The following is a 15,433-nucleotide window of genomic DNA, read 5'->3' as shown; positions in this document are numbered from 1 at the left end:
CATCCAAGTTCTGTATCCAATAAAATGCCTTTGGAAAAGAACAATAGATTTAAGAGGGGTTGGTTTGTATTATAATAGTTGTTAGAAGGTTATAATATAGTTTTTTTTAGAAGTAGACTATTTTAATTTGAATACAAAATAGTAAATAGAAAAAGTGTAGAAACTAATAAATATTTAAAACTATATTAAATAACGATTTTATTTTAAATAGTAATACTGTAGTTGGGTAGTTGGGTGTAGGTTATAATAGTTGAGAACATCAACTATTTTAATTCTAACTCAAAACATTTAGTAGACTAAAATATTCTACTGCACCAAAATCAAATTGGAAGCAAGATTCCTATGAGTTATGGAAAACAAAATGGAAAGGTTTAATTTCCAGGAATCTTCACATGTGCCTAGCCAGTGTAGCGTGATTAAATTAATGGATTTCTCTAGAAACCGAACTGCCCTTTAGTCTGGTATTGCCACGCCACGGTTCTTCATATGTATCAAATAACAAATATGTTGAAGAACCCACCAAAATCTCTCAAACTTCCTTTATGTGAATCTAAACAAGGAAGTTTCACATAAGGAACTTTGGAACAAGATACATGCAGAGATAGCTAGAAGACAGAATTTTAAACTTTTGGTTTGGTATATAATAGGTTTTCAGATTTTTTTTTCTCCAACAGGCTATTTTAGTTTATATATTTTAAATTTTGTTCAATTTTAATTTTTATACTTTTAATTCTTCGAGTTTTAGTCTATTAGTTTATCGTTAATTTTTGTTGTTGTTTATAATATTTTTACTTTAAATTTTGAACACATATTTTCTTATTTTATTTTATTGCAGAAAAATTATTTATATTATTATTTATTCTGTTATTTTCGTAGAAGTTAATTAGGTGGGACTAAATCTAAAAATCAGTTAAAGTATGAGAATTAAATTTGAACACTATGAGCATAGAGAATAAAATTTTTTAAAAATATTAAATATAGAAATTAAAATGATATTTTAATCAAAATTTAATTTTATGTTTTTATTAATTTAAGTGATGAATACACTGACGAGCTAACTATCTAAAAATTGAAAGTTAGAAAACACACTATTGAAAATTCAAATACATATTTAATTCAAACTTGAAAGTTTCATACGTGAAACTTGGAGTTCAATCCATTCTTTTAAACTCATTAGTATTGTTTTAAAATTAAAGTACATATTGTTTTGCAGAGATAATACAATTTCTGTAAAGGGTTTCTTGGTTTGACTTTCAATATAACAAGAAATTTGGTGTCACAAGGAGTCTTTTTTTTTTTTTTTTTTGCTAAAAACGAGGTCTCTCAGACATGTCAAAGTTTGCTGTCTGTCCTGATGGTCTCAGCTCTTCTCCCATAACCTTTCACCAAATTTCTACTTCCCTGTTTGATTTGTGGCTTGAATACAGGAAAAAGTAAAATTTTTATTTTACTACCCATAATTTACAATTATAACATTGTTCAAACTATAGATTGTCATTTGTAAAGGAACGATTTACTGATTTGAGGCTTCCTTTTACAATTCTCAAACCTTTGTTTAAGCGACTCTTATCAGCTTTTCTTCGAGTATATGGCCCACTAAACCTTGAGGACAAATTAAAAGAAGATAAAGAGAAAAAGGGGAGGGGGGGTCTCACTGCTTCAATCTTCTCTTGGAAAAGATACATTCAATTGGAATTGGACTGCCTTTTAAAAAGAACTGAGAAGAAGGCAACATCTTGATTTTATAGATTCCTTCATGAAAGAAAACACCTTCCATCCATCAGTGCCCCCACTCCATTCTCCTCATTCCTCATTACTTTTTTAATCCTATACTATCACATTATTTGAGATTAGTCTACCTTATATACAATTTCATCGTTCTAGATTTCAACTCTCTGCTAAACTTTTCTTAAAGATAATTATTAAAAGTGATTGTAAAATGGTTAAAATCACATATAAGTTTTTGAAAACCAGTTTAAAACTTGTCTTTAATGGTTCAAAATCATTTTGTTACAAAGATCATGCTTAAAACTGATTTTGTTAAATACAAACTTCAAATTTAATGAATTAAATTTGTAATTTTGTTAAATACAAACTTCAAATTCAATGAACTAAATTTATAATTTAAAGGTTGTTTGAGCGGTTGAGATTGATTATTGTAGTTTATGAATTATAAATCTATAGACTATAAACTTATAATAGCTTTTGTGTTGGGAGGAGATAGATACTTGTGGGCTTTTTTTTTAAGTAGTATATACCCTTTCCTACCTAATTTCACCCACCATTTGCTTCAAGCTAAAGTTTTTTTCTGAAAAAAAAACTCCAAAACTTGCCATTAGTCACCCAAATCCACTAAAAAGTTGCAATGTGCTTCTTGATCTTTCTAAATCTTAAAATAAGGGATATAAATTAAAACTAAGACATGAATTGGAAGTGAAAGAAAATTAGGACTTAGACTACCGCCACTTTCCTCCCAAATCCCAATTTCCACCAAAGATTATCACTAATTACCCGTGAAAGATAGTTTTAAAAAAATGGGAACTTGTGAAGGTTTGGAGTTTTATTTTATTTGTATTTATTTTTGGTAATTAGATTAAAGTATTATATTAGGATATGGATATTTAATGGATGGGAGTGCCATGCGTCCGTCGTACAAAACATCCATAGAAAGCAATTATATTGACCATTATGATTAGACTCTGCTTATAAATATTCTTCAAAATTGTCACTTGTCAGCCAGTTCGGCGGTGCCCTACTAGTTTTGCATAAAGCCTGCCCTAACTCTCGCTGACCAAATCACCATTTCAATTTCCCTTTTTACCCTCCTCTACCTCTGCTTCAATTTTATACGGCTAAATAAATACAAATTCATCTTTTGAAAAAAAGTTGGGAATGTAATCAAGTTACAAAAAAAAAAAAGAGAAATTGTGAAGGGTGTTATGTGTGAAAAATCAAAGAAAGAATAACAAAATTGTAAAACGTGAAAATCATGCGGATGAAATGAGTTTGATATTACAAATCGAGTTCAAAACACTTAATCTAAATGTAAATTTTGGAATAAATTATCATTTAATCTAAAAAAATTAAATAAATTACAAATTTAGTCTATGTAATTTAAGAATAATTAAAATTTGATTTTAATTTTTTTATTTAGAATTTAGTTTCTATGGTTTGTTAAAATTTTCTTCAATACTTCTTAGATTTTAATATAAATATTAGGAAGATTATTTATGGAAGTTCTATCAAACTTTTACGATATTAGAGACTAAATTTTTATTGACTTCATATTATAAGAATCAAATTGGTAATGTAATGAACTTAAGTTTTGTTGTTTTTTTTTTCTCAATATAACTATGGTACAAAAAGTGACGTACAGAATAATGATACATAGTAGGTAAATGGTAGTTTTTTTTCCTTGAAAGGTTTTCTTTACATCTGAGGATGGAGACTAACTGCATTCATGAATCAATCGTTTTTTTAATGTTTCAAGCTTTCACAAATAATAAAAAGGATTTTGATTGTTAGGATTACGTGAGTTTTTTATGGTGTGTAATTTTTCCTACCATTTCAACTAAAACCTTGTCTCCTAAATTTGTTTTCCTTCAGCCAAGGTATATGGCGAGAAATCTTTATTTTTCAACTAAGTATCGCACTTTGTTTTTTCTCTTTTAACATAATAGCTAAAAAAAAATTGAAAAAATTCAATGCTAAATAAAACTTTTGAACCGTTTAACTTAATGTACATGTATCTTTATTTTATAAGTTATTGTTATGTCACTTAAAAAAAAAAAAAAGTCAATAGAAGTCATTTTGAAACAAAATTTTAAAGTTCTAGTATTAAGTTAAAACTTATTATAAGGACCCTATTGAAGCTTACCTGAAGTTTAAGAATATTTTGTATGATTTAGTTAAAAATTGTATGATTTTCTCTTCCATTGCAAAGTTTAATTCTTAGGCTGGAATTCAATGTTTATTAAATTCCTTATGTCAAAAGGAAAAAGAAACCATTGAATTCTTAAATAGTAGGCTTTAGAATGGTTCAATCCTTCCAAACCAAACACTTATTACACACCACATTGCATCATTTAATTACTTCTAGGTTTGTTTTGGATTCATTTTATTTTTGGTCAATTTTCGAAGTTACGTCAAAGCCCATAAAAGTTGAAAACTTGGACATTTCTAGAAATTAGTTCTTCATTCTTCATTTAAAACCAAACATATTAAGAAGTTGTTCCAAAGCAAAATTGTTGTAATTTTGATTGGCTTTAGATAGTTACATTAAAAGATTAGATAGTTATGTTAAATCATTAATGAGAGATACGACAGTCAAGGGTTTAAACCTAATCTTTTTTATAGGTGTAGAAATTTCTAAAATTAACCATTGGAACATATATATTTTTTAAGATTAATTCTAGATTTAAAAATTCCCCTTTCTAGCATCAAACTTTTTGCTTACTCAATTTCTTCTCCCGCACTAATCAAAAGTATCTTATCATTTATGTTTGGAGTTTTAATTAGTTGACCCACTTCTCTTTTATGAACAAATAATGTGGTCACTAAAATGTGTATTGATTTTTAACCATTTGCTAGACATTGAGGAATGGTAATGCCAAAAACTTAGATGGAATTCAATAGTTAACAATGTATATAATGTAAAATCTAAAATGTTAAAAGAAATACAAATGGTATAATATATTATAAAATACTAGCCTTTCGTTTTATTATAGTGGTAAGAAAAATGGTTTTTTATGTTGGTTGGTTTGAGTTAACATCTCATTAAAGTTTTTTATATATGAAATTTTTTTAAGTTATAGCAATCATCTAAAATAGATATTTATTTTTGAAATATTTTGAATTTATCAAGTAATTTTAATTCTATGCAAATAAATATTTTTTAACTTAAAGAAAAAAAATATAATGAGATTTTAAAATCTCCAATCTTTTGTCAAATAAATATTTGACTAACTTGATCAATATACCTTTATAAATGGTTCATGTATTTGAGTTTATTTTGATCCATGTATTCAAAAGAAAACCAATATGATTCTTTGCGTTAGTGTGCTTTATTGGTCGAGGTTTAAAACTTAAAATGACTACATCTAATAACAAATGTCACATCATAATTCTGTTAGTTTTTTAACCGCACATTAACACCAAGAACCATCTATCAAAATGAACTCAAGGATGAACTGTCCATGAAAGTATGAAAACCAAAATACAATTTAAATCTTTTTAATATCCATGGAACTAGACCAAATGAAAGGTCATAGTTTAGGACTACGTTTATAATTTATTATTGTTATTTTCTGTATAAGTCACTTTAGTACTGCCATTTTGTTGTTCACGACGCCGACAGAACTGACCAAGAACATCGAAATCAGACCCTCATCCTTCAAATCTAAACATAAAACTGATATAAAGTTCACCGAAAATTAGAGAAATTCAAGCAAAATGTTATCTTCATAATTCGTTTAAAATATTTTAGTCTTCACATTCTTAAGACGTTTGATCAAAGTCTATTTAGTTCTTACATCGTCAAAACATCCCCTTGATTCATGTACTTACAAGCCCATACTCTGTCTCTTTCATTTCTGTTACATCATTTTTTTCAACAAAAAAAAAAAAAAAAAATCAGCCCAAACTCATGTTGATATTAAAATGGTATTCCATGATCAAAATATAGATTTTCTTTTTAATTTAACAATTTGTCGGATGAAATATTTAAAATTTCGATCACTTGATCAAGAATCAATTGAACTACACTCATGCTAGGTAACAAAATAAAGACTTGTAAGTACAGAGATTCAATTGAACAAAGTTGAAAATATAGGAATTGGGGTAAAGCATATAAACCAAAATAATATTTAGAAAAGAGAGAAAAAAATATCATCAATGATCAAACATCAGAAACTACACTATAATCATCTTCTTCCAGTGGAGCTGGCAAATTGAGATCCAAGCCAATCTCAAGCTTGCTAGAACTCCTATCAATGGCGGTTCTTATTGAACCCTGTATATGAGATCTTTTATGTCCACCTAAAGCTTGTCCAGACCCAAACACTTTACAACAATAAGGACATTTGAAGATCTTCCAATTACCTCCATTAATCATCCCTTTTTCTTCTTCTTCTCCATCTTCTTCTTCCCCTTCCTTTCTGCAAACTTTCCTATGTCCAAACAAAGCTCTGTTCGATCGGAAAGTTTTCCGGCATTTCCCACATCGGAAACTCTTCCTCACCCTCCCCACCATCGCCGCAGTTGATTTTTCCGATTCCGGCGTCCGACTTTGATCTTTCCAGGAAGAAGGCTTTTCCATCGAAAGCATCACGAGACAGATGGCGACATCTTCCTCTGGGGAGGTGTCGGAAATGGAACTAGCTGGCTCAGGCGACGGCGACGGCAACGACTCGGTGTTTAATCGCCGAGTCCGTTTAGAGCGCCTCCTAGTTGGATTCTTTGACTCGGTCTCGCTCTCTCTGTCTTGAACAATGGAGATTGAGCCATTAGCAGAGAGCATTTCTAGATCTGGTGATTTGAAGGTTTTTTGATGTTCAATGGAGAAAGTGGCCAAATGGGCTTTCATGTGACCACCTAGCGCTCTCCCATTGGTGAAGCTTCGAGAGCAGAGCCTGCATTTATGTCTCTCCTCCTCCATTTTTGTTCTGTGTTATTGTAAAGAAACAGAGGAAGAAAGAAGAAAGAAGAAAAAAAAGATCAAATCTCTTAATTGTTTTTTAGAAAGGTGGAGAAGAAGTGAAGGAAGGGATTGGGGGAGTTGAAAGTAGAGAGGGAAATGAGTAGGTGACAAGCATTCCTCTTCCACCAAAAGGACATAGACAATACACACACAACCCAAAGTTATGATTTTTAATGCACCTTTTCATTTTTCCTTGTACATCTGAAAAAAAAAAATAATAACAATATAATTTATGTCAAAGTTAGTATAGGTGTCAAGTGAGCTGTAGTTTGGTAGTACATCTCTTGAAATTGGAAGTTTAAGCTCTTTTCTCGTACTTGAGAGTGCTCCTGGTCTATTGGATCTAAGTTTCTTCCACTTACAAAAACATGAATCCAATCCAACTCAACCAACAAATATTTAGGTCATGTTGGTTCTAATTTCTAGTTGTTGAATTTATTTTAATAGTTGTTTGGAGAATAAATAATCTCAAAAGTCATGAAAATAAATAAAATAGTAAAAATAAATTATTTAGAGCAAAAATATTAGTATATAAAACTATTTTTTAAAAAAATTGTAAATATAACCAAGTTTTTACCATCAATAGACTTCATCCTTAATGTCTACCATGATAGGCCATATCGTTGGTGGTTTATCATTAATAAATCATACAAGTTTATCATCGATATAAGTCTATTATTGTTATATTTATATTTTTTATTATTATTTCTAAAATTGTTATAAATATCAATTACATTTTTTTAGTTTTAAAGAGTTGTATTGGAATTAAACTTATGAATTAACTTTTGTATGCACGTAAGCTTTCAGTATTTAGATTTAATTGTTATCTTGATCAGTTATAATGTAAATACTGGTTTGACCTATGTAGGTTGAATTTTTTAGTCGTTTGTATTTTTATAATGTTAGTTTTTTTTATGTATATTAAAAAAGTAATCTTGACACTGATTATAGTAACCACGCAAGTAAAGATAGATTTTTATAAGTTTAATGACAAATTGAAGAAATATAATGTCACCTAAAAAGAACAAAAGCAAAAAAAAATACACAATCTAGATAACATTTAAACTTTGAATTCATCTCATTTTTAGTGGCAAAGTGGGTCTCTAAACTTTAGTTAACAAATTTTGTTCTGCCATTTGTGACTTGGGGTTAAGTAAATGCATTTGGTAAAGAACATTGTTATACTTTTCCTCCTTCCAACAACTTAAAATTTTGACTAGAAAAACAGAAGTGAGGAGAGAATTTTTCTCTCTTCTGTAATAAAAGGCCTATGAAAGAAATTTTAATGATGGGAAGCCAGTAGGAAAAGTATTTTCTTTTAATAAAAATCATATATATTATCAATACATAGACTTGTGATTTAAGTTTTTACAAAGAATATTATGATTCAAATAAAGAGTAGTGACATAAATTTATTTACAAGAAAAGTTACAAGTCTTCACTTAGTATAGGTTTTAAATAGGTAGATGACTTGTGTTTTAAGTTACTTTCATCATATATTGTTCATACATGTTTACAACTTATTTCAAAAGTATTAAAATCGCTTTTGTCATTTCAAAACCACGCTGTAAAACTAATGTGTTTTAGAACAAAATTTATTTAAGTGTTTATAAGTGTATTTCATGATAATTTGAAACATGAAAAAAAAAAAGTGAATTTTACCATTTTAAAATCATTCAAAAATATGTGTTACTATAAGCTAAAGTATATTACATTCCTTGGCAATGGGATTGTGCTTGAATTTTATTTTTATTCAACCTTCATGGTTAACCTTGTGATTGTTGTATTTTAGCACTTGAAATACAATTGGGATTTAGATTGATCAAAACAGAGTATTAAAATAAAATGTGAAAGTTGAAATATTAAAATAATGATAAAGATAAGATTGATAAAGGAAGAGCATATAGAATACAAGTAACATGGAGAAAACTTGCCCCTTGTATTTGCTAATCCATATAAGCTGTTTTTAAACTTCAAAAAAAGAAAAAAAAAAAAGACAATTCTTCATTGGAAACCCAAATTCAATATTAAAAACAAAATTGTTTAATTTTTATCTAATAAATTGTTGGGATCTGTGTGCCCAGTTATTATTTCCTAAATTATCATACACTCGATCTAAATTGTCAATTATCATCTTAACCTTTCAAAAGAATAATATTCTCTCAACATTAATTTTTTCTTGTACTACTATTTTTCTATTTAGTATTACTGTTTTTAGGGGAAATTTTGGCTTAGTCCCTTTACACAAAATATTGCATTATATATATATATATAAAGTTGGGTTAGAATATATGTTCACAGATTAATAATTCATAGGAAAAATATTATAATTTTGAGTTAAATTATACCATAGTGACCATTTTAGCTAATGATTTGTATTATTTTAATTTGGATGGTGAAAAGAAATTCATAATTCAAAAACCAATCCTAATTAAAATTATAATTAAGTTTGTAATTTGACTGTGAAGAGTTTAAATAAATTAAATTCTTATATGTTAGATTAATTAGGAATACACTTAAATTGTTTAATTGATTTTAACATTACCAATTTCTTAAAAGCAATTATATAATGTCTTATTATTTTTTTAAAAAATCAAATATATCAAAATTTATTAGTGAAAGATTTTTATCAACGATAAACTTCTATAAATATGGTAGTCTATTATTGATAGACTTTAAGAATTTAATACTATGTTAAATATATGTGATTAAATTACATTGTCTTTTAAGTATTAAATGTATTCAAAATAATTTGAAATGATTTTGATTTGACCACCGTAAATATGACATATGATTGAATGATGTTAGGCGTATCACTTAACTAAATATTAACTTAAGTTTGACCATTTTATAATTTTAATAATTAAGTTTAGTGAGAAAATGTATGAACTCAACCAAATCAAATTGACTTTACTGTTGTGAAATTCATCTTGTTAAAGACTATTAGAAGAATTAATGTCAAATTTTTAAAAGGTTAACATGGCAATAATTAACATAATATTTTATTATAAAAAAAATAATTAAATATATATTTCAATAATAAAATAAATCAATAACATTTTAAGACTTATTTTTTATAGAACAAAACCACTAAAAGATAAAGTTTATTATACTTCATTTTTAAATGAAGTGTAAATATTATGTTAAATATTCTTAAGAAAAAATTATAACTCTCTATTTTTAAGTAAACTCAATTGAATAGTGTGAAAGTTTAGGATAGAATTGATAGTGTTTGTAAAAATTTGTATTCACCTTTTAATTTTTTTTATAAATAATAATAAAAGGAAAAGATTGTTAGATTGCTTTGACCATAATTAGTTTTTTGGTTTTGAAAAAAAAGTTACAAATATAATAAAATATTAACGTTGATAAATATCAATAAACTATTATAATCTATATTTTTAAATATTTTTTAAAAAAATTCTATTTACAACTATTTTTCTTTTTAACAATTGTTAAGAGTGGAGATCCAATAATATAAGGTTAGTAATTTGTGTCTTATTCATTAGAACACTCTAATGTTTATTTTTTAAAATACCGAAATTAAATTTCTTTCGAGTAGAAAGAGTTAAAAGAATGGTAAAAAAATAAAGCTAAGTTTGGTTCACAAGGTGGGAGCAATTATTTGTGAGAGTTTTGTAGATTGTAAATCTCATTTGTGAAATTTGATAGATCTATTTTGACTAAATTTTAATTTTCAAAGTGAAAGGAATTAAATTCTATTTTTTCCACTAAATTTGTAATTGATTTTTTGAAGTAATTTTAAAAAAGAAAAGAGAGAGAGAGAAGGAGATGGAGAGGTGGTGAATTATATGGCACAAAAGTTTGTTGGGTTTGTTGGGGTTTTGCATCCACAATCATATGTGATATTGACAATGTGAACTACTTTACTAATTTCTCCAACTATATTCATTCATTAAAACAAACTCCAACTATATATAAGTATTGTGTCTTTCTCTTTTTCTTTTCTTTCTTTAATTTCCCAACCAAAATTACACCATGCAAATAATATATATATGAAATGGAATCTTCCAATAGTTATATAACTTTTCTAATTAACGTCATCAAACTTCTCACCTCAACCTTCAAATATCATATAAATTGTTAGACATTTGAAACAAAATAGAAAGTTTAGTTTCATATGGTATTTGTTTTGTTTTGTTTATTATTAAAATAAGTTCATTTTTCTCTTTGCATATTTCTTAAATAATGCTATGGTTGAATTCTTAGTCAAATTCCAAAGTTTTCAAATTTTTGATTTGCATTGGTAGATCATAGATAACAAAGGAAACAAGTTACACGTTGAAGGTAGAAGTAGTATCCATTATAAACTTATTTTTTAAAAACAAAAGCAAAATGGTTACTAAACAATACCAAATATCAAATAAAAATAAAATTTGGTGTAGCGATCATAATTTAACATTCAATTAATATGCAGAAACAGATTTGGTTCACTTCAAATCAAATGATTGTGATTAAAATTATTTGAGTTTAGGAAGTTGTTTTATTCAAACCATTGTGATCAAAATTATTTGAGTTAGGAAGTTGTTTTATTATAAAATAATTGATATGAAAGTTAGATTTGGTATATTGTACATTGAATTAAGGTTGATATTTTTAGTATTAATTAGCATACTTAAAACCTTTTATTATTATTATTATTATTTTAATTTGCATATTCAAAAAAGAAAAAACTAAAAATAAAATAACAATAAATGCACTTTCCCTCTTCCTTTTGTTCCTCTCTTTTCTCTTTGTTATAATTGCAATCACATCTCTATCCTTTTTAGAATTCCATGTAATTGAGAATCCCTTTTTTTGAGCCCATAAATTTCAAACCTCACAACACAGCTGTTAAGAACTTTTGATTTTATTTTTTATTTTTTCATTAAATGCATACTTTGTAGAACAAATATGAAGGTATTCTCTTAAATGATAAGAATCATACTACAAAAAAAATTATATCAAAATGAAAGAACTGAAGAAGAAAATAGTAAAAGGGAAAGAAAATCCACCAATAATAGAAATTTATATTCTAGAAAAAGAAAATTCAAGATATATTTACAATTTGACTGATAAAAATGATTATAAAAAAATCTATGATTCTATTTCTCTGTTCCATCACAAACTTAAGCACATAAACAAAATCCAAACTGATATAATCTACAAAAGAGAAAAGAGAGAGAGAGATATGAATATGATGTGTTGAGTTGCTGAAGTGAATCTTCTGTCTTTACAAAACTCAAGCATAGAGGAGACAGAATTTTCCCAAACAAAACAAACATTCCAAAGACTGAAGCTCCTCAACTTTCTGCAAAAGTTAAATGTTCAAAATGTTGGAACTGTTCTAAATAACAATCCCAATCCCAACCCCACTATAGAAAAATAGTCCTTCTAAGTGTTTGTGTTTCTAATGCCTAATGTGACAAAACAGAACCTATGTATTTCAAAATGAAATAATTCAACTTAAAAGAGGCTTGTCAACGTCGAACTCACTCTCGAGATGGTTTCGGTTCACATAACGTTCCTTCCCTTTCGCCCATAGGACGAAGTAGAGGCCGGTGAACATCATGAACATACCAGCAAGGCTGCATATTGCGAAACAAATATGAAGATCATGCTCGAATAACGTGTTGGTTTACGACGATCATGAGAAAGAAATGGTAGTAATGTACCTTCCAATGTTGATGGATTCTCCTAAGGTGATAACTGAGAGAACGAGTGAACAAACTGTTCCTATCGGACTAAACATTGACACCAAAACTGGCCCTCGTTTCTTCATCGCCCACCCGTTGAAGCTCACGCAAGCGCCACTTATCGTTCCGCCCTTTTCGTCAACAAGATTTTTAAAAGCATACATCAATATGCACACAATATGTAGAAAAAATTATCTCAAAAGAGCATAGGATTAAATGCTGCTTACTAGAATGACATAGGCAGCCAATTCTTTAACACCGATTAGAAGTGGCCATGCAATATCAATTCTGTGATATTGAATTATCTGTACACCTATGGTTAAGAGCACTCCGATGAGGGATGTTATCGCACACAACGACATTGGTGCCGGGAAATCGCCTAGTGTCGCTGCCTGTCAATTGACCATAGAGTTCTATTTATTATTAAAGATAAATACCATATTTAGATTCAAAATTGCCAATAGAGTTGAAGAGTTCATATACTACACTTCTTTAAATCTTAGGGCTAAAAGCAAGACCTGCATGCTTGGTTGTTCGAAGTATTGGATAATAAATTTAAGGCATTCTTAACATACTAGGTATTGTTTATATATAATAACCATTGAGATACCTGCAGAACAACTATGCAAGATAAAATAATGATCGCCACGAAGAGATACGCACAACCGAGGATCTTCTGTTCATCAAACAGTTGCTCACTCAGAGGTGATTGTTGTGGGATACTATTTTTTCCAGCTACATCCGATGGAGCACTGTGCATTATGCTCATGGTGAATGCGCCTATCACACATAGTAATGTACCTAAAATCTTGATCTTGCTATAGATGCAACTTAGCTGAACTTTTTCTAATCTGCATTCATGATAAAATGTCTCTTATCGAACACGAAAAATGGTCGAAAGTGAACAATTTTGATCCATATTTATCAAAAAAAAAAAAGTGAAGAAAATGAATCCCATGAATGTTCTTTCTTCCTACTTTCTACAATGTTTCCATAACAGAAAAGTAGCTTTCAGTGTACCTAAAGATCCAAGCAATGGCAAAGATGAGTCCAGGGGCGAGATTCGGCATCGCCGTAGCTAAAGTCGGCGAAGTTAGCTGTATTCCTTTCAGTAAAAGGGACTGAAACAACGTAACCCTACAAACAAACACATTATGTCAGTATCCCAAATCACTTTTCTCTTCACTTTCCTCTAACAATAATCCATGCATGTTTTCATAGCTAAAATAACCAAACGTTGGCATCCATATTTTCATTGGTGGGTTTAGCCATTTAAATTTCTTACCCTCCAAAAGATATGAGAACAAGCTGAAGGATCAACTTTAGACTAAGTTTCTTTGGCCAGTTATACCTGCACAAAACCATGAACTTTTCTGTTTCATCATCCAAATTCTTCTACCTAAAAAAGGACGGAAAAAAGTAATTTTTTTTCACTAAAATCGGAGGATGACCCAAAACCTTAAGTTGATAAGTGATAGAATCGAATGTAAACTTAATATTCAATATTAACCCGAAAGGGAATAAGATTGTATAGGTTTTGATATATCACCTACCCTCCTCTAATATCATTTTAAATCACTAATTGTCCCAAAAACTTAAATATTATATCATCCAACATGAACCCTCTTAGACCTTTACTCTAATACTAAACGAAGATAAGTTTAATATTATATCATCTAACAATTCATGAGAAAGAGACAAAACAAACCTTTCGAAATAAACAGCAACGGGAGAGACAATGAGAAAAGTAGAGAAGGTAGAGAAGATAACAAGGGTTAAAGGATCAATCCCTAAAGACATAAGAAAACTCATAAAAACTGAGTTTCCTGCATATACAAACTGCACTCCAACCAACCCACTCATTATTGCAAAATCTTCCATTGTTTCTCTCTTCATCTTTTCTTTTTTAACAAAGAAAAAAAAAGTTCTTATGGCAACAAGAAATCAACAAATCTCCTCAAAGAAAGTCTCTTTTTCTCTCCCATGCTTTCTCATTTTCTTTCAAATTTTTCTCTCTTTCCAAACAGATTGTTCTTGCTTTGATCTTCTTTTTATGCTCTTTTTTCTTTACCAATGAGTGATATCCATTTCTTTTGCTTATTTTAGTAATATCTCCCAAAAGTTTAGGGAAATGTTGGGTTATTTTAGTTTATTAGTTTTTGTATAAGCCTTTGCTTTCTCTCTTTCGATGTGAAATTGTTGGCTGATTTGAATCTCTATCTCAGCCTCATTTGTTACCTATATTCTCTCTATATTGATGTACTATATTTAGTCATTTCTTGTCTATGGTCTTCTCTAATTTCTTAGGTTGACTCTTTTAACTTTCTTTTTTATCTTTTTTGGAAGAGAGAATTTAATTTTTATTGGTTCGGTTTGATACGCTTTGAATCTCATTTATTGGTACGGTTTGAATCTCTTTTAACTCTAATGGTTCGGTTTGGTACGTTTTGGGACTAGTTTTTTATTTGGTTACTATTTTAAAAAATATTGTACTTTCTAAGTTTTGAATTTAATTTTTATTTTGTTATCAAGTTTGACACTGAGATTTTGACCGAATACTCATTTTGTTTAAAATTAATTAATCGATTAATTTAAAAGAACTAAATATTTATAATTAAATTAATTTTTATTAACTTTTCACATTATTAAGATAAACTACATTTTAAATTATCTAACTAAAAGTTAATGTCAGAAGGCAAAATATAAGCATTAGTAAAAATTTGGAATAAAAACTAAATTCAAACAAGGATAAAAACAAACATAAGAATCAAATAAAAAATAACTTCAAAATTCAAAAATAAAACTGTGTTAAAAAAATGAAGACTGACTTAAAATATATAGACTAAACAATAATGTAATATATTTTTTTAAAAAAATAACCAATAATTTTTTCTTTTTTACTATATAAAATGTTTATCCTAAATGCAATCAAATAAATTTTAGGACAAAGTAAAATGGACTAAAAATAACAAGTGCAATACACATAGTATTAAATTAGTTAGTTCTAACACCAAATATGAATTAATAATAATGATTAATT

General features: G+C 28.3%; 2 protein-coding genes across 3 annotated transcripts; both read right to left on the bottom strand.

Moving 5' to 3' along the window:
- Window positions 1–5,689: 5,689 nt before the first annotated feature.
- LOC101210780 (zinc finger protein ZAT4) lies at window positions 5,690–6,936 on the bottom strand. The gene has a single exon (XM_004147206.3). It carries the CDS (start codon window positions 6,653–6,655, stop codon window positions 5,897–5,899), a length of 759 nt encoding a protein of 252 aa, XP_004147254.1. The 5' UTR covers window positions 6,656–6,936; the 3' UTR covers window positions 5,690–5,896.
- A 4,828-nt stretch (window positions 6,937–11,764) lies between these two features.
- Window positions 11,765–14,937, bottom strand: LOC101220774 (WAT1-related protein At5g47470). Of its 2 annotated transcripts, XM_011652095.2 has the most exons (8): window positions 14,102–14,937; window positions 13,679–13,744; window positions 13,414–13,530; window positions 13,004–13,244; window positions 12,621–12,785; window positions 12,373–12,524; window positions 12,194–12,285; window positions 11,765–12,008 (listed from the first exon to the last, which is right to left on the bottom strand). In XM_011652095.2, exons 1-8 carry the CDS (start codon window positions 14,287–14,289, stop codon window positions 12,001–12,003), a joined length of 1,029 nt encoding a protein of 342 aa, XP_011650397.1. In that variant the 5' UTR covers window positions 14,290–14,937; the 3' UTR covers window positions 11,765–12,000. The 2 variants fall into 2 exon arrangements, with proteins under 2 accessions (XP_011650397.1, XP_004147210.1); XM_004147162.3 differs by having other exon boundaries at window positions 11,765–12,285; window positions 14,102–14,936.
- Window positions 14,938–15,433: the final 496 nt, after the last annotated feature.

The sequence above is a fragment of the Cucumis sativus genome, chromosome 3 (genome assembly GCF_000004075.3).
Source record: "Cucumis sativus cultivar 9930 chromosome 3, Cucumber_9930_V3, whole genome shotgun sequence".
Taxonomy (NCBI): domain Eukaryota; kingdom Viridiplantae; phylum Streptophyta; class Magnoliopsida; order Cucurbitales; family Cucurbitaceae; genus Cucumis; species Cucumis sativus.
This window is presented reverse-complemented; position numbering and strand designations above follow the sequence as displayed.

Excerpts from the sequence above, each read along its gene's own strand:
- LOC101210780 (XM_004147206.3), bottom strand. The coding sequence starts at position 6,655 with ATGGAGGAGGAGAGACATAAATGCAGGCTCTGCTCTCGAAGCTTCACC.
- LOC101220774 (XM_004147162.3), bottom strand. The coding sequence starts at position 14,289 with ATGAAGAGAGAAACAATGGAAGATTTTGCAATAATGAGTGGGTTGGTT. Across the intron at positions 13,745-14,101 it reads GTTGCTGTTTATTTCGAAAG|GTATAACTGGCCAAAGAAAC; the intron begins GTTTGTTTTGTC and ends GGTTTTGTGCAG. Across the intron at positions 13,531-13,678 it reads GTTCTCATATCTTTTGGAGG|GGTTACGTTGTTTCAGTCCC; the intron begins GTAAGAAATTTA and ends GTTTGTTTGTAG.